Source organism: Neovison vison, chromosome 3, assembly GCF_020171115.1.
Source record: "Neovison vison isolate M4711 chromosome 3, ASM_NN_V1, whole genome shotgun sequence".
Lineage (NCBI taxonomy): Eukaryota > Metazoa > Chordata > Mammalia > Carnivora > Mustelidae > Neogale > Neogale vison.
In genome coordinates, this window is record NC_058093.1 from 41382659 (window position 1) to 41402135 (window position 19477).

The 19477-nt window shown below is 41.3% G+C and overlaps 1 protein-coding gene across 6 annotated transcripts in view; it reads right to left on the reverse strand.

The window, feature by feature from the left end:
• The window catches only part of USP40 (ubiquitin specific peptidase 40), a 75705-nt gene that overhangs the window by 27204 nt on the left and 29024 nt on the right, over positions 1–19477 (reverse strand). For all 6 annotated transcript variants that reach the window (XM_044241887.1, XM_044241886.1, XM_044241885.1 and 3 more), the window contains 8 exons: positions 17796–18096; positions 14750–14831; positions 13128–13296; positions 10617–10701; positions 9179–9249; positions 7771–8090; positions 5314–5437; positions 3632–3689 (listed from right to left, as the gene is read on the reverse strand). In XM_044241887.1, the coding sequence (XP_044097822.1) occupies positions 3632–3689; positions 5314–5437; positions 7771–8090; positions 9179–9249; positions 10617–10701; positions 13128–13296; positions 14750–14831; positions 17796–18096 (1210 nt within the window). The remainder of the gene's footprint in view (positions 1–3631; positions 3690–5313; positions 5438–7770; positions 8091–9178; positions 9250–10616; positions 10702–13127; positions 13297–14749; positions 14832–17795; positions 18097–19477) is intronic.

Genomic DNA, 19477 nt, shown 5'->3' on the forward strand with positions numbered 1-19477 from the left:
GCGGAAAGGAGAGTCAGTGGCAAAGTTTGCACTTCTGCAATGACTCCGTTTGTATCCAGTGTAGCGGACACTGGAACCATGCTGTCGGCTGGCTGACGTTATGTAATGAGCCCTGGTAACTGAAATTCGTCCAGACTGCCTCTGTGTGAAATAGGTCCGGTGATTTTTATGCTTATTAAATGGATTAGGGCCAGTGGGCCCTATTCTTGCAGGTGTGAAGATGCTGGCTTTTGGGGAAGGAGTACTCTGGGTTTTGAGTCACTTGCCAAAAGGAGAATGGTTTGGCGGGGGGCAAGAGTGAAAGAAGGGAGACCTGTTTCACGGGAAGATGATAAACTGCTCATTTTAATAAACTATACGCTTTTAATCAATTTGACGTATAAGTTGCAATACAACACGTCCTAAGCGTATGGAGTCTGAGCTAAACACTGAGCAACCACCAGCAAACCCGAGAGGGGATTTGCATCACCCCCCAAAATTCCCTCATGCTGCTCTGCAGGCCACCTCTCCCTGCTATCCAGTCTTCCGTCCCTGTAACCAAAGCACGTGTTTTCTGTTCTGAAAATTTCACATAAACGGAGTCATGAGAGTATGTGCTCCTTTGTGTCCAGCTTCTGCTCTGCACTCTGTTTGAGAGTCACCTGGGTTTTGCAGGGGGCGGCAGTTTGAAGCTCGTGTTGAGGACCCGCATCCTGTTGTTAGGATGCAACACGATTTGCTCACCCATCCACTGGCTTGTGGACTTTTGGACTGTAGCCACCTTTTCATTATGAATATTTATGGAGAGTATTTGTAAGGATGAGCTTTCATTTTTCTTGGGTAAGCACCCGGGATGGGTAAGTGAATGTTTAAATTCCTAAGAAGCAAGCTAGCTCTTCATCGAAGCGACTGGCATCTTGCACTCACAGCGGCAGTGCATGGGGGCTGCTGCACTTCTTCGGTAAAGCTTGGTTTTGTGGGTCCTTTAACGCTAACCGTCCCACTGGGACGGCTAATCAGTTTCATAGCTAATGACACTAAGCATCTTTCCTGTGCATATGGGTCATCCATAGGTAGGTGTTCTTCTGTAAAGTGTCTTCCCCATTTGGGCTGGGTTGTCTTCTTACAAGTATTTCTTTTATTACTATTTTTTATATAACCTGGATGCACATCTGTGTCAAACGTGCCACAAATTTTTTCTCCCAGTTTGCAGCTTGCCTTTTTAAATGCCCTTTGAAGTATAGAAACTTTAAATTTTGATATTGCCCAATTTATTAGTTTTTTCCTTTTATGGTTTGTGCTGGAGTCCTAACTTAAAAAAAAAAAATCTTTTCCTTATGATAAAATTAACAAAGATTTTTCTCATAAGTTCTCTCCTAGAAATTTTACAGAAATGGTTTTAACACTGAGGTCTACAATCCATTCTGAATTAGTATTTTACATGATGTAAAGCAAAGTGAGAGGTTCATCTTTGCCTCTATGGAGAGCTAATTGGTCCTGCACCTTATGCTGGAAATACACTACTTTTCCCCATGGGACTACCTTGGCACTTCTGTTGAAAGTCAAGGGACTTTTATTTATCTGCACCTATTTCTGGATTCCCAATGTAGTGCCACTGTCAGTATTTTAACCCACTGAGCCACCCAGGCGCCCCCACTGTCAGTATTTTAGACTCAAAAACCATGTATAATTTCTATTGCAGAAAAGGAGCCGTTAAAAGTGTGAAAGCTATTCTCAGCTCAGCGACTGCAGAGAAACATGCTACAGGCCTAGGCAGCTTGCTGACCTGACCCCGCTCTACATCTGCTCCTGCGCCAGGACCCACTGTCTCGATCCTACAGCTTTAGAGTAAGTCTTGAAATCAAACAGAGTAACTCTTCCCACTTCATTTTCCTTTCCCCTCAAACAGGATACTCTAGGTTCTTTGCATTTCCTTGTGAGTCAGCTTGTCAGTTTCTCTGACACACACACACACACACACACACACACACACACACTCCTCTAGGATTCTGAGTGAGGGTGCACTGAATCTACAAATGGATTTTGGGAGAATTTACCTCTTAACAATGTTGTGTTTTCTGATCCAAGAGCACGGTGCAGCGTTTCACTTATTTACACGTTCTCTGACTTTTCTCAGGGATATTTTCTTGTCAATGTATATGTCCTGCACATATTTCACTGAATTTATCCCCAAGTATTTCATGATATCTTATGCTATTATAAATGTTTTCCTAATTTCATTTCCCATTTTTTTGGGTTCCTAGTAAACATATAATGGATTTCTGTGTATTAATTTTGACTTCTTGTTAAACTCCCTAGTTCTGACAGTAAACACATCAACAGTATTCACCACCAATGCACTAGGAAAATCCATTAAACACACAATGAGAGTAATTCACACCCACTAGCATGGCTACAATTGACAGGACGGATACAAACATTGGCAAGGATGTGGAGGAACTGCAATGCCAGCACACTGCGAGTGGGCATGTAAATGGTCTAGCCACTCAGCAAAGTACAAAGGCAGTTTCTTATAAAGGTAAACACAAATGTGCCCTGTGACCCAGCAATTACAATCCTGCAGATCTATCCGAGAGAACTGAAAACATGTCCACAAATGTGTATAAGCGTTATTCATAAAATCCCCAAACCAGAAACAATTCAAATATCGATCAAGTGAGGCATGAATAAACAAACTGTGACACATCCATACAGTGGAACATGGTCAGCGATAAAAAGGAACACATTTCTAAGGCATGGACGAACCTCAAAACTGCTACTCTAAGTGAAAGATGTCAGACAAGAGGGAGAGCATATTACATGGTTTCCATTTACTTAAAATGTCCAGAAAAGTCTAGAGAGACAGAAAGTAGATAAGTAACTATCGGGGCTTGGAATGCAAAAGGGGCACAAGGAATCTTTATGGAGAGATGGAATGTTCTGGATTGTGCTTATGGCTGTAAAACTCTGTATGTTTACTAATATCACTGACTCATACTCTGAATGGCTGTGATGGTCTGTAAATTATACCTCAATAAAGCTGTTAAGAAAACCTAAAGCTGTGTGAAGAGTGGGTTTCAGATGTTGTATTCAGTATGACAGAAATTAAATGTGAAAACACAATATACAAATATATGTACCCCGATATATGGAAACACAGTATCAACAGAACAATGTGAATGCACAGGAAAGACACCCGAATCAGATATACTGGTTGCATCTGGGGAGGGAGAGAGAATAGGTCCCAGGAGGAGAAGAGAGAGAATTTTAACTTTATTTCCAATGTTTCAAACAACAACAAAATGACAAAATGTTAACACTTATCCATGTGGATAAGTGTGAATTTTCCCTAAATTGTTTTTTTGTACTCATATTTTTTTTTAGAGATTTTATTTATTTATTTGAGAGAGAGAAAGAGAGAGGGAGGGAACAAAAGCCAGAGGAGAGGCAGAGGGAGAAGCAGACTCCCCACTAAGGAGGGAGCCCAACGTGGGGCTCGATCCCAGGACCCTGAGATCACGACCTGAGCCGAAGGCAGTGGCTTAACCCACTGAGCCACCCAGGCGTCCCCATACTCCCATATTTTTTCAATGAAAAATCAAACAAAACTAAATTAAACCAGAAAAACCCGAAAGCAAATGTAAATGATTACCTAGTTCCTTCATTAATTTTAATTCCTTTATGGCTTTGATTCGAATATCAAACACCACCTAAAACAGAGAAAGCAACTAGTGACTGTGTGCATGAGAACAACGGGAGGGGAGGGTACGGAGGCGCCAGTGTATGCGTACTCAGCTGACTTACCAGTTACTGGACAGAAGTTTCTGCCTACTGGAAAAAGATTTTTTTCCATCTTGGATATTCATTTCCTCTCCTCTACCAAGTTAAAAGCAAATATTGGGACCTTAAATAGTTAAGGCTTTACCAACCGATGGTAACCAGAACAGAAAGACGGAAAGCTAAAGTAACCATTCCCGCTAACAAAGGCAAAAAGCTGAAAACCCACACTAACCTTTCTAACAAGAGCAAACAAAAGAAAATACAGTTAATCATATTCCTTTAGGTTAAAAATGATAAATTAAAAAAAATAAATTCAGGGCCAATGAACTTAAAAAGAAATCAAAATGGACAATACTAATCTGAGGGAACTATTTAAAATTTTTGTTTAAATTACTTTTGGATTGCTTTCTTCCTTTTCTTTTTAGTTAAGGCTAAGTGCCTCTAGGGCTTGAAGCAGGAAATTTAGGGGTGAAAGTGATGTTGGTGATCATGGGCTAGACCCTCCCAGCAGTTCCCCACAGCACCCCAAGAAGGAATGAGGACTGGAGTAACCAGGACTTCACCAAAGCCTCCCACTTAGGGTCAGGGATGGGGTGGGGTGGGGCCAAGTCTGCCAAGAGTGCTGGCTTTATACTGTCCCCTCTACTGTGCCAACAGATACTAATGCACCTTAAGAAATTATAATATTTATAGAAAACATTCTAAAAGGTTTCTTTTGATGTTCTAGGAAAAAAAAAAAAAAACAAACTTCATGAATTCAGACCACATGAATATAAAGAGACGTTTGCAGGAATGATGTTTAAGGAAACCAGGGTCAATGTCTTCAAGTGGAAAATGGAAGGACTCTTTTTTTTTTTTTTTTTCCAATTTATTTATTTTCAGAAAAACATTATTCATTATTTTTTCACCACACCCAGTGCTCCATGCAAGCCGTGCCCTCTATAATACCCACCACCTCGTACCCCAACCTCCCACCCCCCGCCACTAAGAGCAGATGGCTTTAGATAAGAGTAAAGAGTATGATGTAGAACAATTTCAGGTAAGCTTAAAAAAACAAGCACCAAAAAACAACACAACACAAAAACAAAACATATATGCCTGGTTTTAAAAATAAGAGACAAGACTGTGGGAAAATAGCGTTTTATATCTTTCAAAGCTAGGGGATTCCATGAACTAATTAAATAGGTAAATCCTATATTCTAATGTAGCTTTGGATGGAAAAAAGGCACATATTTTCTTGAAACATGTCAAGGGCTAATTTAGGTAAATGAGTGGTAATCAAATATTAACAATAAAATATTCACTTCCTCCCCCAACATATTTTTTTTTTTAAAGTTAAACTCTGTGCCCAACGTGGGGCCTGAACTTACGACACTGAGATCAAGAGCTGTGTGCTCTACTGACTGAGCCAGCCAGGTGCCCCCAAAAGTTGATTTCTTAAGCTCTAGAAACCCACTGAGACAAGCGTTCTGGAAGATTTCAGGTACTGCCTTTTAAATCAAACACTGTTAAACTAGAAAACTGTCCACCAGACTTGAACTATAATCTACTCACTGTGTTCATAGTTGCTGATATTTTTACTTGCTTCTCTTCGGATTCTAATTCGCATAGATTCTGAACCTGGAGCCAGCTGATCTCACGCATACCACTGAACCACTTCCCTTGTTTGAGGAGCACACTGTGGGAACAAAGACATTTAAGACACGTGTCTTTACACAGCGCTTCTACGGATCAGAAAATTAATACTGTTCCTTCACTTCCAAAATTCTGCATGTGTCCTTTGATGTGACGAATTAAAGGTGACCAAGGTCTACGAAGCTGCCTTTAAGAAAGTTACCTCTTTAGGGCAGTGCTAGGCAGCTGGGCACGCAGTCTATTTCTACTCCAAGTATGCTCTGACTTCTACAAATAATTTGTTACCATGTTTTTTTGTTTTGTTTTTTGTGTTGCCACATTTTTCAAAGAGAAGTGTTGTCAAGGAATAATCTGCTGCTAACTTCGGCCTGCCCAGTGGACTCACGAGGCGAGCTTTCGGAGTACTGATGCCAGAAGCCTGCCCAGAGGATTTAGATCCAGCGTCATACTAACAGGACAGCCATGCAGGCTGTACAGACAGACACTGCATAAAGGCCACATTTAAGTGGGTATATCTTTCCCATCACGCGTGCTGTATATTTTTATGTTTATTATAAATAGTTTTATTTTATGACAGCAGATGGCCTAAGGGAACAAGTAGGGTGTCTTATTCTAACAAAATTTTCCTATACATAGTAGGTAAAAGCTCTCGAGGAAGGAGTGGCTTTCTAATTCACACGGAGGTGCTGAATCGTGGGCAGAAGTCCTCCTGGGAGTGCGTATCGGAAACACAATTCTCCTCTCTATCTCTTTATCTCAGCTGTCCCACGCTGGGGCTACCCCTTGAGCTAGCAGTCCTAAGGTCAGCAAAGTTTTAGCACAAAGATGTTCCCTGAAGACCACCCTGATTGTGGCGAAGGACTGGATGAGGACAGTGACAACTACACCCCACCTTTAACCATGTGCGAATGCTCCATAAGCACTGAACTCCCAACCCTCAGGCTCTGGGAAGCTGGCACTGATTTTTACCCTCATTTTGCAGAAGAAGAAACTGAGCAGAAGGAGAGGAGGTGACTTGCACACAGTCACATTGTCAGGACACGACAAAGCTGCCAACAAGCCCAGGTGGCCCAGTCCTCACCCCTGCGCACACTGCCTCCTGCATCCAGAAAGCTACAATGTCAACACTGACGGCTGCACAGCCCCACAGCGAGGCTTGTGAAGAGTCTGTAGACACGGGGCGGGGGAAGCAGGCTCTAACTGTCTGTGAAATAACCATTAGTAAGCTTAAAAAGAAAAAAACATTCAGAACAAAAAAACCAATTACTTGAGCTCAGGGCAACAGGAAGGCGAATGGTGACTGCCAGGCACGGACGCTGCTTTGGGCCTCCTGTCTTCACTTCTGTACTTCCCAAGTCGTAATACATGCCGTGTGACTTTTTTTTTTTTTAATTTAATTTCGGGGGGAGCAGAGGGAGAAAGCAGAGAGAATCTTAAGCAGGCTCCAAGCCCAGCACAGAGCCCGATGTGAGGCTTGATCCCACAACCCTGAGCTCACAACCTGAGCCAAAATCAAGGGTCAGATGCTTAACTGAGCCATGTGGGCACCCCGTGTATTACTTCTTATAAAGGGACATATAATAAACTTTTAAATTAAAGAAACCAAGTGCAAAAACATATGCCTGGAAAACAATTTGCCTCTGTGTCACAGCCACTGTCAGTGACAATATGGAGACTCCGACTGATCGCGCAGGGAACGAACTGTTACTCGCAACCTCAAGTCTTCAACATATGGAAACCGGGGGTTTACAGGGCAGTGCACACTGACTACAGAAAAGCAGCATAACAGACGTGGACAACAAAACGGAGACAGACGGCACTTCTGGGCTTCCAGTGGGACTCACAGGAACAAGAGAGCGCGCACCCCCACGTACCTGCCCTCTCTGGGAAGCTGGGAAGGTCTCAAGACTCAGAAAAAGGATTACAATGAAAACCTGAATTGCCTTATGGGAGTCTTGTGACAAAACAGACACACTTAGCTGGATCATAATATCCTCCTCATGAAAAGATTCAGGAACTTTCTTTGTGAGAATGTGCCTTCAGTTTTGTAGTAAGTGCTAATCGGAATTCATTTGACAAGACCTTGCTTTACAAACAACTAATCTAGATTATATTTCATCTATATCTACGTTATTTGGTCATCTTATTTACCAACAAATAAAAATTCTGAAAAATCAACATTATAATATCACCTTCCTCCAAGCTGCCTAACTCAGAACACTCCTGTATACAAACATATCCAAGACGCAATGTTTAGAAACAAAAAGGAAAATACTGAACTATTATCAGTATTAAGATAAAGCTTTCAAGTTCCAAGAGACAGAACTATCATTTAAATAACTTAAAAAGGAATTCTCTTATGTTTCAGCAGGGTACCTGTTATCATCTCTAGAATCCTGAACGAGAACCGAGCTGTGGTTCCCGAGCCCCAGCTCTCTGAAAGTCTTCTTCAGGTCCTCCCTGGGAATGGCGACCCAGTTCTCTTCCTCGGCAGGGTCTGTGGCATTGATGAAGAGGACACCCATGGGCCCTGCCAGGGTGGTGAGCACCTCGCCCATTTGTGCATTGGACGGAAAGACATGTGGAGACTCTACCAACTGCTGACACTTGTCCCCCTCACTGCTTGTTGCTAGATGAAGAACATTTATGAGCAGAGGTTCACAGTCATTCCCGGTTGGAATCTGGATGCCACCAACCTACAATAATAATACCAAGACAACCATTAGTACAGTTTCTATTTGCCAAAATCAAGTCAACATAATCACACAGTAAGACTACTCTCTCTCTCTTTTTTTTTAAGATTTTATTTATTTGTCAGAGAGAAGGAGCACGTACAAACAGGCAGAGTAGCAGGCAGAGAGAGAGAAACAGGCTCCCTGCTGAGCAAGAAGCCCAATGCGGGACTCCATCCCAGAACCCTGGGGTCATCACCTGAGCCGAAGGCACGTGCCTAATGACTAAGCCACCCAGGCGTCCCTAAAAGACTACTCTTAAAAGGTGCCTGGGTGTTTGGTTGGTTAAAGTGACCGCCTTCGGCTCAGGTCATGATCCTGGAGTCCTGGGATCGAGTTCCACAGCAGGCTCCCTGCCCATCAGGAAGTCTGGTTCTGCCTCTGACTGCCCCACCCCATGCACTCTCTTAATAAATAAATAAAATCTTACATACTACTCTTAGAGAATTTTTTTTTTTAAGTGAAATGTCTTGTACTTTAGATTTTCCTTCGAAACTTTCTCTTAGTCATCTTTTATTTTCTAGGAGAGCAATGTGGAGTGGAGACAGAGATGCAGGAGTCCTCAGCAATAATAATAAAGACTTGGCAGGGGGAGGGGGAAGCAGAAAGAAAAAGGCTTTGGAAATATATGAGATGGACCAATGACAGACCACAGAGTGGGTAAGATGCTGCTCACTCCTTTCCTGACTTGGAGAACCCCCTCCGCTCCTGCAGGTCACGCCCCTAACTCAGGGTAGCTACCTGCCCCCTCCTGAACTCCCTCAGGGAGCAAGCACAGAACCCTACTGCTGCCTGTGTTAGTGGGATTATTTACAACAGGACAGCCTGAAGGACTGACTGACTATGTCCCTTCGTATGAGCACCTGGCATTGCAGAAGCGCTCGACAAATATCTCCTTAGCATAGGACTAACACTGACTGTACCTAAAACTTGTCAGACATTTCAGATATTTTCTAGCATCTAGTTACCTTCGCAGATGCTGAAGAAAGTTTTCTTACAAGACACTTAAAAAAATCGAAAACCATCAAAGTATCTCTTTAATCCGTGCTTACCTCCACCCCATTCCATACAAAGAGGTCTTCCCCGTCCACAATCTCCATTTCCCACAGAGTCAGGTCATCTCCTAAAACATGAGCTCATCAGTGAGACCATTCGTCACAATCACCAAAAACAATCAAACTAAAGAAAGAGCTGAGACACTTAAATATTTGTTTGAAAAAGCATTTTCACCAAGGAAACTTCAGAAAAAGGCAGTAATTACATTTATTATCTTGGCATTATTTAAGATTATTTTTATCTTTATGCTTTTCACTGTAGTCTTTGGGGTTTTTTTCCACCTTGTGTAAGCATCTCCCTGTGTTGTTACAGAAGCTCCGGGAGCAGGGGAGCAGGGGAGGCGCTGACCAAACCCGACGCTGTGTGCGGGAGGGAAGCTCGGCCAGCACGCAGCCCGACCCAGCACGAAGCTGCTGTCTGTCCTGTGTACTGCGTCCCCATGCTTCAGTTTTCTTGTTTAGGAAATATAGGTAAAGAATCTTGTGAAAATCAAAAGAGATAATTTATATAAAACGTATCTCTGGATTTGGTGCAGTGGAGTCCCAAGTAAACGTCACTACAGTTGCTATTATTATTGTTTTGTTATTATTCACAGGTAGTAAATATTTTTAAGTTCTCCAAGAACTGAAGCTGTTGGGGCGCCTGGGGGGCTCAGTCGTTAAGCGTCTGCCTTTGGCTCAGGTCGTGATCCCAGGGTCCTGGGATTGAGCCCCACATCGGGCTCCCTGCTCAGTGGGAAGCCTACATCTCCCTCTCCCACTCCCCCTGCTTGTGTTCCTGCTCTCGCTGTGTCTCTCTCTGTCAAATAGATAAATAAAATCTTAAAAAAACCCACAACACAAAAACAACAACAAAAAACAAAATCTGAAGCTGAGATTGGAAGAAAAAAAAAATTAAGCCATATAAACACAATGTTAAGGGTTTGAACCATTTTGCTAAAAAAAAAAAAATCTGTGGTAATACAAACACAATTTCATAGCCTTTTATTATTTTTTATTTTTTTACGAGATTTATTTGTTTGAGAGAGAGAAAAAGAGAGTTGGGGGCGGGGGAGAGTCTTAAGCAGACTCCCTGTTGAGCACAGAGCCTGACATGGGGCTCGATCGATCTCACCCTCTTGAGATTATGACCAGGGCTGAAACCCAGTGTTGGATGCTTCAACCAACTGCACCACCCAGGCACTCCCACAGACTTTTAAAAAGATTGTTTTGTTGGAGAGGTAGCCTTAATTTCAAAAAACAGAAAATATTTCTGTTAGCAAAATTTACACATTATAGAAATCAAATAAATTATTTGAAGACTGACCATGTGATGACAGCCTAGGTAAGCAAGTAGTAGGTAGGGGGAAAGACTGGCCAAGAGCAGAAGAGCATGGATGAGCCCACGAAATACAAATATAGGAAACGAGTCGCAGTGTTTTAACATTTATCTTACCATCAAGCGTCTGGTAAACGTGAAGTCCTGCCGGTACAAACTTTGCCACACTAAGAACCATATCTCCTTCCCAAAATTCTAACAGCTACAGAATATTAAGAAAAGAGAACAATGAGAAGGAACATAAATATCACATTTCTAGGTAAGAGAACACCACCAAACTAGTTTTCATATGTTTAGATGACACGGGGAGCTAGCAAATGAGTATGCCCATCCCGCCCAACACCAAAGAAGACATCACTGGTGCTAAGTTCGCCAAATCCAGAAACGGTTGATCTCAGCCACCAGTGACTGGAGAGCGCCGCGTGCATGATGAGCAGCGAGCACCAGAACAGCTGTACTGAACTGACGGGAAGACCACTTTCATCAGAAGGCAAACTGAGCAGCACGCCAGCCCAGAGATCTTTGTCCAAAAGAGCAAAAAGCATTTGTTTAATTAGCATCGTTCAGGGAAAAGCAGCACGGATTCTAGCACACATCAAAATTTTTGCTATCTGAAAGGAATGTTTTCCACCATAAATTCAAAAAAGTGGCATCACCAGTTTCCATATGACCATGGATTGTTTTTTTAAATTTCTAGATTCAAGACTCTGGGGACTGGTCATCTTCCCAAAGGAACATCACCCATAAAGTCAGTCCCATTTCGTCTCTCTCCACAATAGCACATGGTAGTTCTCGTAAAAAGGAATCTCCTGGGACGCCTGGGTGGCTCAGTCGGTTAAACGTCTGCCTCAGCTCAAGTCGTGATCTCTGGGTCCTGCGATCAAGCCCCACGTGGGGCTCCCTGCTCAGCGGGGAGTCTGCTTCTCTCTCTGCCCCTATCCCTGCTCAAGTGTTCCCTCTCTCTGAAATAAATAAAATCTTTAAAAAAAAAATTCCTCTTTACACAAGTGACTAGTTAACTGCATCAATCTCGTAGACTCCTGCCAGGCGCCTACTTCTAGGATAACAGAGACATACACTTCAAACACCAGAAAGCAGACTGGAGTGAATCTAAAACCTATGAAAGTGAGTAGGTAGGTCTTTTCCATTTTAAAGGTCCCCTAGAAAAGGTAGCTCCCCAAGACCACTTATACTAACACTGCCGGACTGGCTCAGGGATGAACTTTTAATGCAAAAGTTCAGAAACATTAGGAAATTTCAGAAATCCTAATACCAATCCAACCCTGAAATACTATTCAAGTCAACTAAAGTTAACAAAGAAACTAGCCTGCTTTGCTTTGTACAAGAGAAAAATTAAAGAAAGCTAATAATTTTGGGCCTTGATAAGTTTTCCAGAAAATTCATTTATTTCTGCAAAAATAAAAGCTCCCCCCTTTTTAAAAGATTTATTTTAGAGAGAGCCTGAGCAAACAAGCATACACTAGAGGAAGGGGGAGAGGGAGAGAGAGAATCTCAAGCAGATGCCCCATTAAAGCATGGAGCCTGACTCACAGCTCGATCTCACAACCCTGAGATCATGACCTGAGCTGAAATCAAGAGTCAGATGCTTAACTGAATGAGCCACTCAAATGCCCCTAAAACTACATTTTCTATTTCCCTTTTCCTTGATCAAGAAGTAGTGAGAGCTGAAGAAGTGTGATGAAAAGTAAGGAAAGAGTAAGGAAACCAGAGCTGAGGCCTAGTTCTACCACAACCTGAAGGCTGACTGTGGGCAAGCCACTAGATCTCTCTAAATCACAAGTTTCTCACCTTTAAAATGGGGTTAGCTTACCTTCAGATTACCCTGAGATTAAAGAACCAAAGGACATAACTTATAGGAAGGCACTATAAGTAAAATGAACAGCACTGCTGTCCTAAAAACACACCTGGATCAATTACTTGGGGGGTAAGGATTTACAACCATCCTTGTTTTCACTGCACAACAGAAGGTGTTTTCCTTCCCTGAAAAATTTTAGTAATAAATGCTATCCTATACTTAGGAAAGGGAGAAACGTTAGCTGCTTTTGTTTAGTTCTTGGTTTTAGGCAACATGCTTATTTTTTATTTTTTTTAGATGATTTTATTTATTTGAGAGAGAGAGAAAGAGAGAGGGAAAGCATGCATGAGTGGAGGGAAGGGCAGAGGGAGAAGCAGACTCCCTGCTGAACTGGGAGCCGGATGTGTGGCTCGATCCTGGGAGCCTGGGATCATGACCTGAGCTGAAGGCAGAGGCTTAAGTGACAGTGCCACCCAGGTGCCCCAGCAACATGCTTTTACCTTTTTACTCCTTTCCAAAAAAAACAAAAAAAAGAACCCCAGCTTTCTACTTTTTCTCTACCACAAATAAAATGTACCAGGCTTGATTCTCCCCTGAAAGCCTGCAGGCTGGACAGTGTGGGCCTCGCCTGTGCAGAAGGAAAAGACGTACAAGTAAAGAGAGAACTTGACCCTCAGAAAGTGGGAGACGTAGAATTTTCTTAAGTGCTTTGCAAAATAAATAGTTGAATCCTAAATGGGATTTTTGAAAAGGAGAAACCAACTTGAGATGGACCTTAATGTCTAAATTAAGAGGAATCAAGGCTAAATTACCTGAAATATTGACTGTCGAAGATCTCCTAAAGTTTTTCTTTTATCAAAGGTTAAATCCCACACACTTTCTGCTTGAGAGACTGGGTGCAGAGCCCCACTGAAGAAATGATAATGAGGGCCCAGGTGGAGATGTAACTCTAAATTATTGTTTGTAGAATCCCATTCTGCCCTTTAAAGAAGCATAAAAAAATACATAAATGTTCTGTTTTTATAACACAGTTTCATCCAAAACCAATTATACTTGATTTACAATAAATTCTCTGTTCTAATTATTATTATTAATGTCCTTTTCTTCCATGTGCCGAAATTTACACATTTTAATTCTCAATGAATAGCAAAATTTCAGCTCTGCCAGCATGAATTCCAAGGAAAATAAATTTTAGTATATACCATATAGTATTACTCTAAGTATTGAAACTCAAACTCTTCTAATCCTGAGAATACAGTTACAAATATGCTAGAAACCTTTTCCTGTAATTGTGGTAAACGCTCTTCCGTAGGCTCTACTGTAAAATATTTCAAGTGGGTCTCATGACCCTCCAGCCCACTCTCCCCGTCGAGTAGACCGGAAGTGGCGGCTGCCTCTGAATCCGCTGGTTGGCCTTGGAGCCGGTGCCCGACCATTCTGCCCCAGGCAGTCTGGCCCAGGGAGAGCTGGATGAGGCCACCGCCACTGCTCCAAAACTCCTGACACAATCCTGTTCACGTGGTCAAAGACAGCACTAGCTCTTCTGATGGCCACATTAGAAAGCTTAGTGCTGGCTGGCGAAACCCCTGCGGCTATGGTTGTGAACACCCACTGCCAGTCCGCACCCACTCACGCAGGTAATTTTTCCTGTTTAAGATATTTTACCCTACTTCTTATATTTTTAATGTCTTAATTTCCTTTGATAGTGGTTTGCCATTCAACCTACCTGCTTCTTTTTTGGCCCAGTTTTAAGCCAATGATTAAAATACTGAACACATGCTGGCTACATAATCAGCCCCACGTGGGGCCACAAGGAGTCCACGAGAACATGCACTTCCCTAACCAAGCGCCCCACCGACCTCGGCAGAGAGCAAATGAGGACACAGTTCTTCAGGATTCAAGGCGAGACCGCGGAAGAGAAGATGAAATCCACGAGTCCTCACAAACCAGGCCCGTGATAACCCATTACAGGTTGTCTGCTCGGACGGACATTAAGCCTGGTAGTTTGCAGAATCCATATTTCCTCCTCTCACTCGGCTCTGGTCTTCTGTCACTGAGTGCTGGGTCCCCACAACTACTTAACTCACGAGGGGTGACTTTCACCCAGGCTCTCTCTACCTCAGGAAGCACCTGATGGGCCAGGATACAGTTCACTTAACGACCTGCGTGTTCACGGATTTCTCCAGGCTTCTGAAGCTTCATCCCTACTCAGCAATGGCCATTTACGTGACATCGTTTCATTCACTCTCACAGATAAAGATGATTTCAAAGTAAGATACTCTGCCTACAAAACTTCAGCAGCTACACAGACACAGGCACTGATTAGTTGGCTTTGTTTCCTTTTTAATTTTCCTGATTGAAGACTTAAGACCTAAATGAGATCCTCATTCTCCAGGAAAAAAACATTCAAACTCTAAAAGTAAGTGAAGATTACCTTTTTATTTGCAGTTCAATGTTGGCTGTGTCCATTTCACTCAGCAAATGACATGGAACCCCGTATCTTGGATTAGCTTGAGCTGTGAACAGAACACTTCATTAACGTGGGCTGATTAAATGGAATCTGGCGGCTGGGACTCTGGCAAGAATGTGCTGGGAGCTAGAAAGCCTCTACTAACTACCTTTGTGAATGCTAACTTCCTGTGGACCTGTCTTCCCATGTGAAACATGGAAACACCGGAACAAATGGAAGGTAAACAGTTCTTTATGCCATGCTGGAAGGATTCCATTTCTTCAGTTCTCTTTAAGCATACTTTTTAAAAAGAACACCCACTATTTTCTTCCAGATAACAAATGTAGTAATTGCCACCGTAAAAATTAATGGAAATTACTTTTACAATACAGAAGATACCTTATAGATATTACCGTAATCCCATTCCCAAGAGATACTGTTAAGACCTGTTGTATGTACTTGTGGTCTTCCTTCTAAACCTACACAATGTGTCTGTACGCACACGTGTACCTACACACACGTGCACACACTTATGTAAAGTGACTGGGATCGTATTTGACAAATCTGTAACATGCTTTTCACTTCAGGATTTGTGTTTCTCCAAAGTTTTAAATGATTACACAGGAGTTCATTCTATAAATATAATTAATATAGCCAATCTTTTTCTGGTAGGTATTTAAGGTGATTTCTAGTCCTTATTATAAAAAAATGGGAGTAACAAACACCTTTGAACATGAATATCTATATACAGCTCTGATTATTTCAAGAAAGATTTGCAGAAGAATTACTGGTTTAAGGTTTTCAAGTACATATGATCAACTGGTTATAGGACTGTGTATGCCTACCAGCTGTAGAGGAAGTGCCAACTGTTGAGAACAAGTAACAAAAAACATTTAACTTGGTAGGGAAAAAGTGGCATCTCATTGCTGTTTCAATTCCTATTTTTTAAAATTATTTTTTATTTATTTAGTTTTTAAATTAACATTTAATGTATTATTTGCCCCAGGGGTACAGGTCTGTGAATCATCAGGCTTACACATTTCACAGCACTCACCATAGCACATACCCTCCCCAATGTCAATTCCTATTTTTTAATTATGATTTGGGTTGATTTTATTTATTTATTTATTTATTCATTCATTCATTTATTTTCGAGAGAGAGAGAAACCATGAGCAGGGACCAGGGGAATAGAAAGAGGGACAAGCAGAGCAGGGAGCCACATGCAGGGCTCAATCCCAGGACACCAGGATCATGACCTGAGCCAAAAGCAGATGTTTAGCCAGACTGAGCCATCCAGGTGCCCGATTCTTTTTTTTTTCCTCCAGTTTATTGGTTGTTCCATTTCTTCCTTTGTACATTGCTTATTTATATCATTTTCCCAATTTTCTACTAAGCACAATGGAATATATGTAAAAGTACTCGGCAGATGGGAAATAAATTTATTTTGCTGTTTCCCATTAGGCCTGTCATTTGCCTTTTTTATTGTTTAAGGTTTATAACACTTTTCCTTAATGTTTCTTTCTTTGCTTTTAAGCTTGGAAAGGTCTTCTCTACCTTAATATTGGAAAATATATTTTATACATTTTAAGGTTTCCTTTTAACATACACATTAAAGGAACTCAAATTTCATTCAAGCGATGATTATAGTCACTTGATTACACTGACTGCTAATTCAAGTGACTGGCTGCTAACCAGCTTCCTCCCTCTGCATCTTGAGTAATTCCCTCTCCTCCTGTTCATCTGAAAAGTCACCTTACCATGGATTAAAATCTTCGAAAGAGCTGGCTGGATTTCTGGGCTGGCTCTACGCCAGCGCTGTGTCCGTCTCTGTGTGAGCACTGCACTCCCTTAGCTGCTGGAGCTGTACAAGCAGATTTTACTGAGGGAGTCAATGCCCTGCAGTCAGTCTTGGTGAACGTTCAGACGAAGTTCAGAACGGTCAGAAGTCAGGCCCTTCTTCAGTCTTGGTGAACGTTCACCTCTCTAGATGGATTTTAGAGTCACTTTGCCAAGTTCTGTCCCTTTATCCCCACAAAAAGTCCATCAAGACTTCTGCCAAACCTTTATTCAATTCCTAAGCTAACTGGAAAACTACCATTCAGTGCATAGCCAAAACATAACGCATACTAAAATCCAATTTATTCTTTTTGTGTTAATATGTATTTCTGTAACTGTGGATTCTGCTTCAGAATATTTTTACCAGAGCCACAGCTATATTCTTCCCCTGTCAGAAAAATAAAGCCTAGAATTTCTCGTTAAACAGAATAATTATGTAACTGTTTTAGAACCAGAAAGTTAATTTCCTTTGACTCACATGCAAATTAGTAACTTCTCTCTTCTTACTTTTTATAAAAATGATTACTATTCTCATTTTCTAAGAGCAGTGTCCTAATTTGTAACTACAGATATCCCTCTATCTAAGGAACTTCCCTTTTTAGGATTTTCTACTTCTGAGTAGACTTTGGGAAGTGACCAAAGTCTTACATACTGATTTGTGTCAGTGGTTTCAATAAAAAAATTTATCATTGAGGGTCTCAGTGTCTAGCCTCCCTGCTATGAGCTGTGCTAGAAGGTTTAACAAAGAACGCTTTGAATTTATTTCAACTGCTCATAAAACACATTAGTTACCTTGAAGGAAAGGAAAAAAGAGGGCAATAAAAGGCCACTTACAACTTGAAGGCGACAGACACATGGCCAAATGACAGAGCCAAACCTAAGCATAGGGCAGTTGTATGCAGGTTGGTCCACCCAACAAGACACCATCACGCAGTTCGAGAAAAACCAATTCTGAACACTAACTATGGTCTCATATCATTAGAGGGGAAAAATAAAATAGAAATATATAATTATAAAATGACAGATTGCTGGATTTCTTTTGGCATAATGTATTTCTTACTATTAGCCTGAAAATACTTAAAAATGTTCCAAGAGCACACTTTCTCTTTAAAAGGGTAAAAATTAAAATAGCATTCAATATTTATCTTCTAACATCAACAACTTGAACAAATAGGAACACTTCTCTTTCCATACCTTCCGGGGGTCTCTGCAACTGGGATTTCCGATAAAACAACATGTAGGCACTTTCTTTACCCTGAAACTGTCGTTCAATATCTTTTTCCTTGATTGGTTGGACTTTGGAATCATTTATATCAAACCAGTGGGGACAGGAGGTTTTATCATTTAATCCTGGGGATTCTGAAGTAAATGTCTTGAAAATGTGTTGATCATTCCTTTGGAAATCAGACTCCGCCTGGAGAGAACCATTCTTCAATAGACTGACTGTACTTTCATCTGAACTGAGTAGAAATATCTGGGAATGAAGCTGTAAGAACTATACAGAGACAAAAAAATACTAGGTTAATAAAAAAATTTTTTTAATTGGACACAATAAAAAAACTACATCTTCCTTTCTGTGACTAGATTTTGAACTTTATTTTTGCACTAGCCAGCCTGGAGGGAAAAAAAAATCCATCTGAGTCATGATTAAAACATTTAATAAAAATCAGGGTCCTCTCTGTTAAACAGTCACATCAAGGGAGGAAGCTGCCATGCCACAATCTAAAACATAGGTTACTTCTGCCTCAGTAACACCATTCTTAAAAAGTACTTTACTAAAGCAGATTAGGTAGAACAAACACTTCTGAGATGTTTAAAGCAATCTAAACGAAGCACAAAGGCAATCCCACAGTGAAGCACTACAGAAGAGAATTTTAAAACTAGTGACTCAGACAAACTCTGTTGGAATGAAGTCATAATTATAAGCCTACAGTGTCACGTAACGTTAACTAAACCAAATGTTTATTTCAGAAGGAACTAAAGGAAGCGGACAGGTTAGCTCAGGAAACCAAAGCGGAGAAAGCTTAGGTCTTAATCCCAAAGACTATTACTCAAGTTCTAGCTAAAGGATTAGGAAGAAAAAAACACCTTTCCTCATTGCCTACCCCCACTTTCCATCTCTACTCTTCTCTCACTCCCTGACTCCTGTGGCCTTACATCTCCTCTTCTCTCATCACGAACTCACTTTATACAGGAAACCGCTCGGCAGGCACGTGCAACATCTGCTTAGCCCATCAATCAATATGGAAAGGTGACTTTCTGATTTTGCACTTGGATGGAAATAATGTATAGTAGTACCAACACTCTAATCAAAGTACTGTTTTACCACAGACAGATGGAAACAGGTCTATGACCCAAAGACAATATTGCTAATACTGTGTATAGAAGATGGTAAAACAGTGTTGCAGCTAATTTTTAAGGTACAATCAAATAGTGATAATCATTTCCTTCATTTGAGAAGTGAGAATTAATTCTTTTTAGCCTCAAGGCTTAGCAGAGTCTGGTCCAATAATGGCAGAGAACTTTTACTGGTCTACCTTTTCTGATAAGAAATGATAAACTCCAGACAAAATAATGAAAACAAGTGTTTGGAGAATAACCAGAAACAGGTTTGAGCAGAGGGGACATAATCCTTCAAGAGGGGACATAATCCTTCAAAACTAGGTGAGTTTTACATGAAGCCACTGGTTCCCACTTTATAGCAGCGCGTGGTGGGAGAGTTCAAGCAAAGGGCAGGAGTCTTACTGAGCTGAGGAAACAAAATTTGAAAATGCCAGCGAGGCTAGAAAGTGAAAGACAAAGAGTTGCATTAAAGAGCCTAGAATCTATACCAAATCCCCCTCAAATCCTTGGCTGATGCCTGATTGGAACATGGA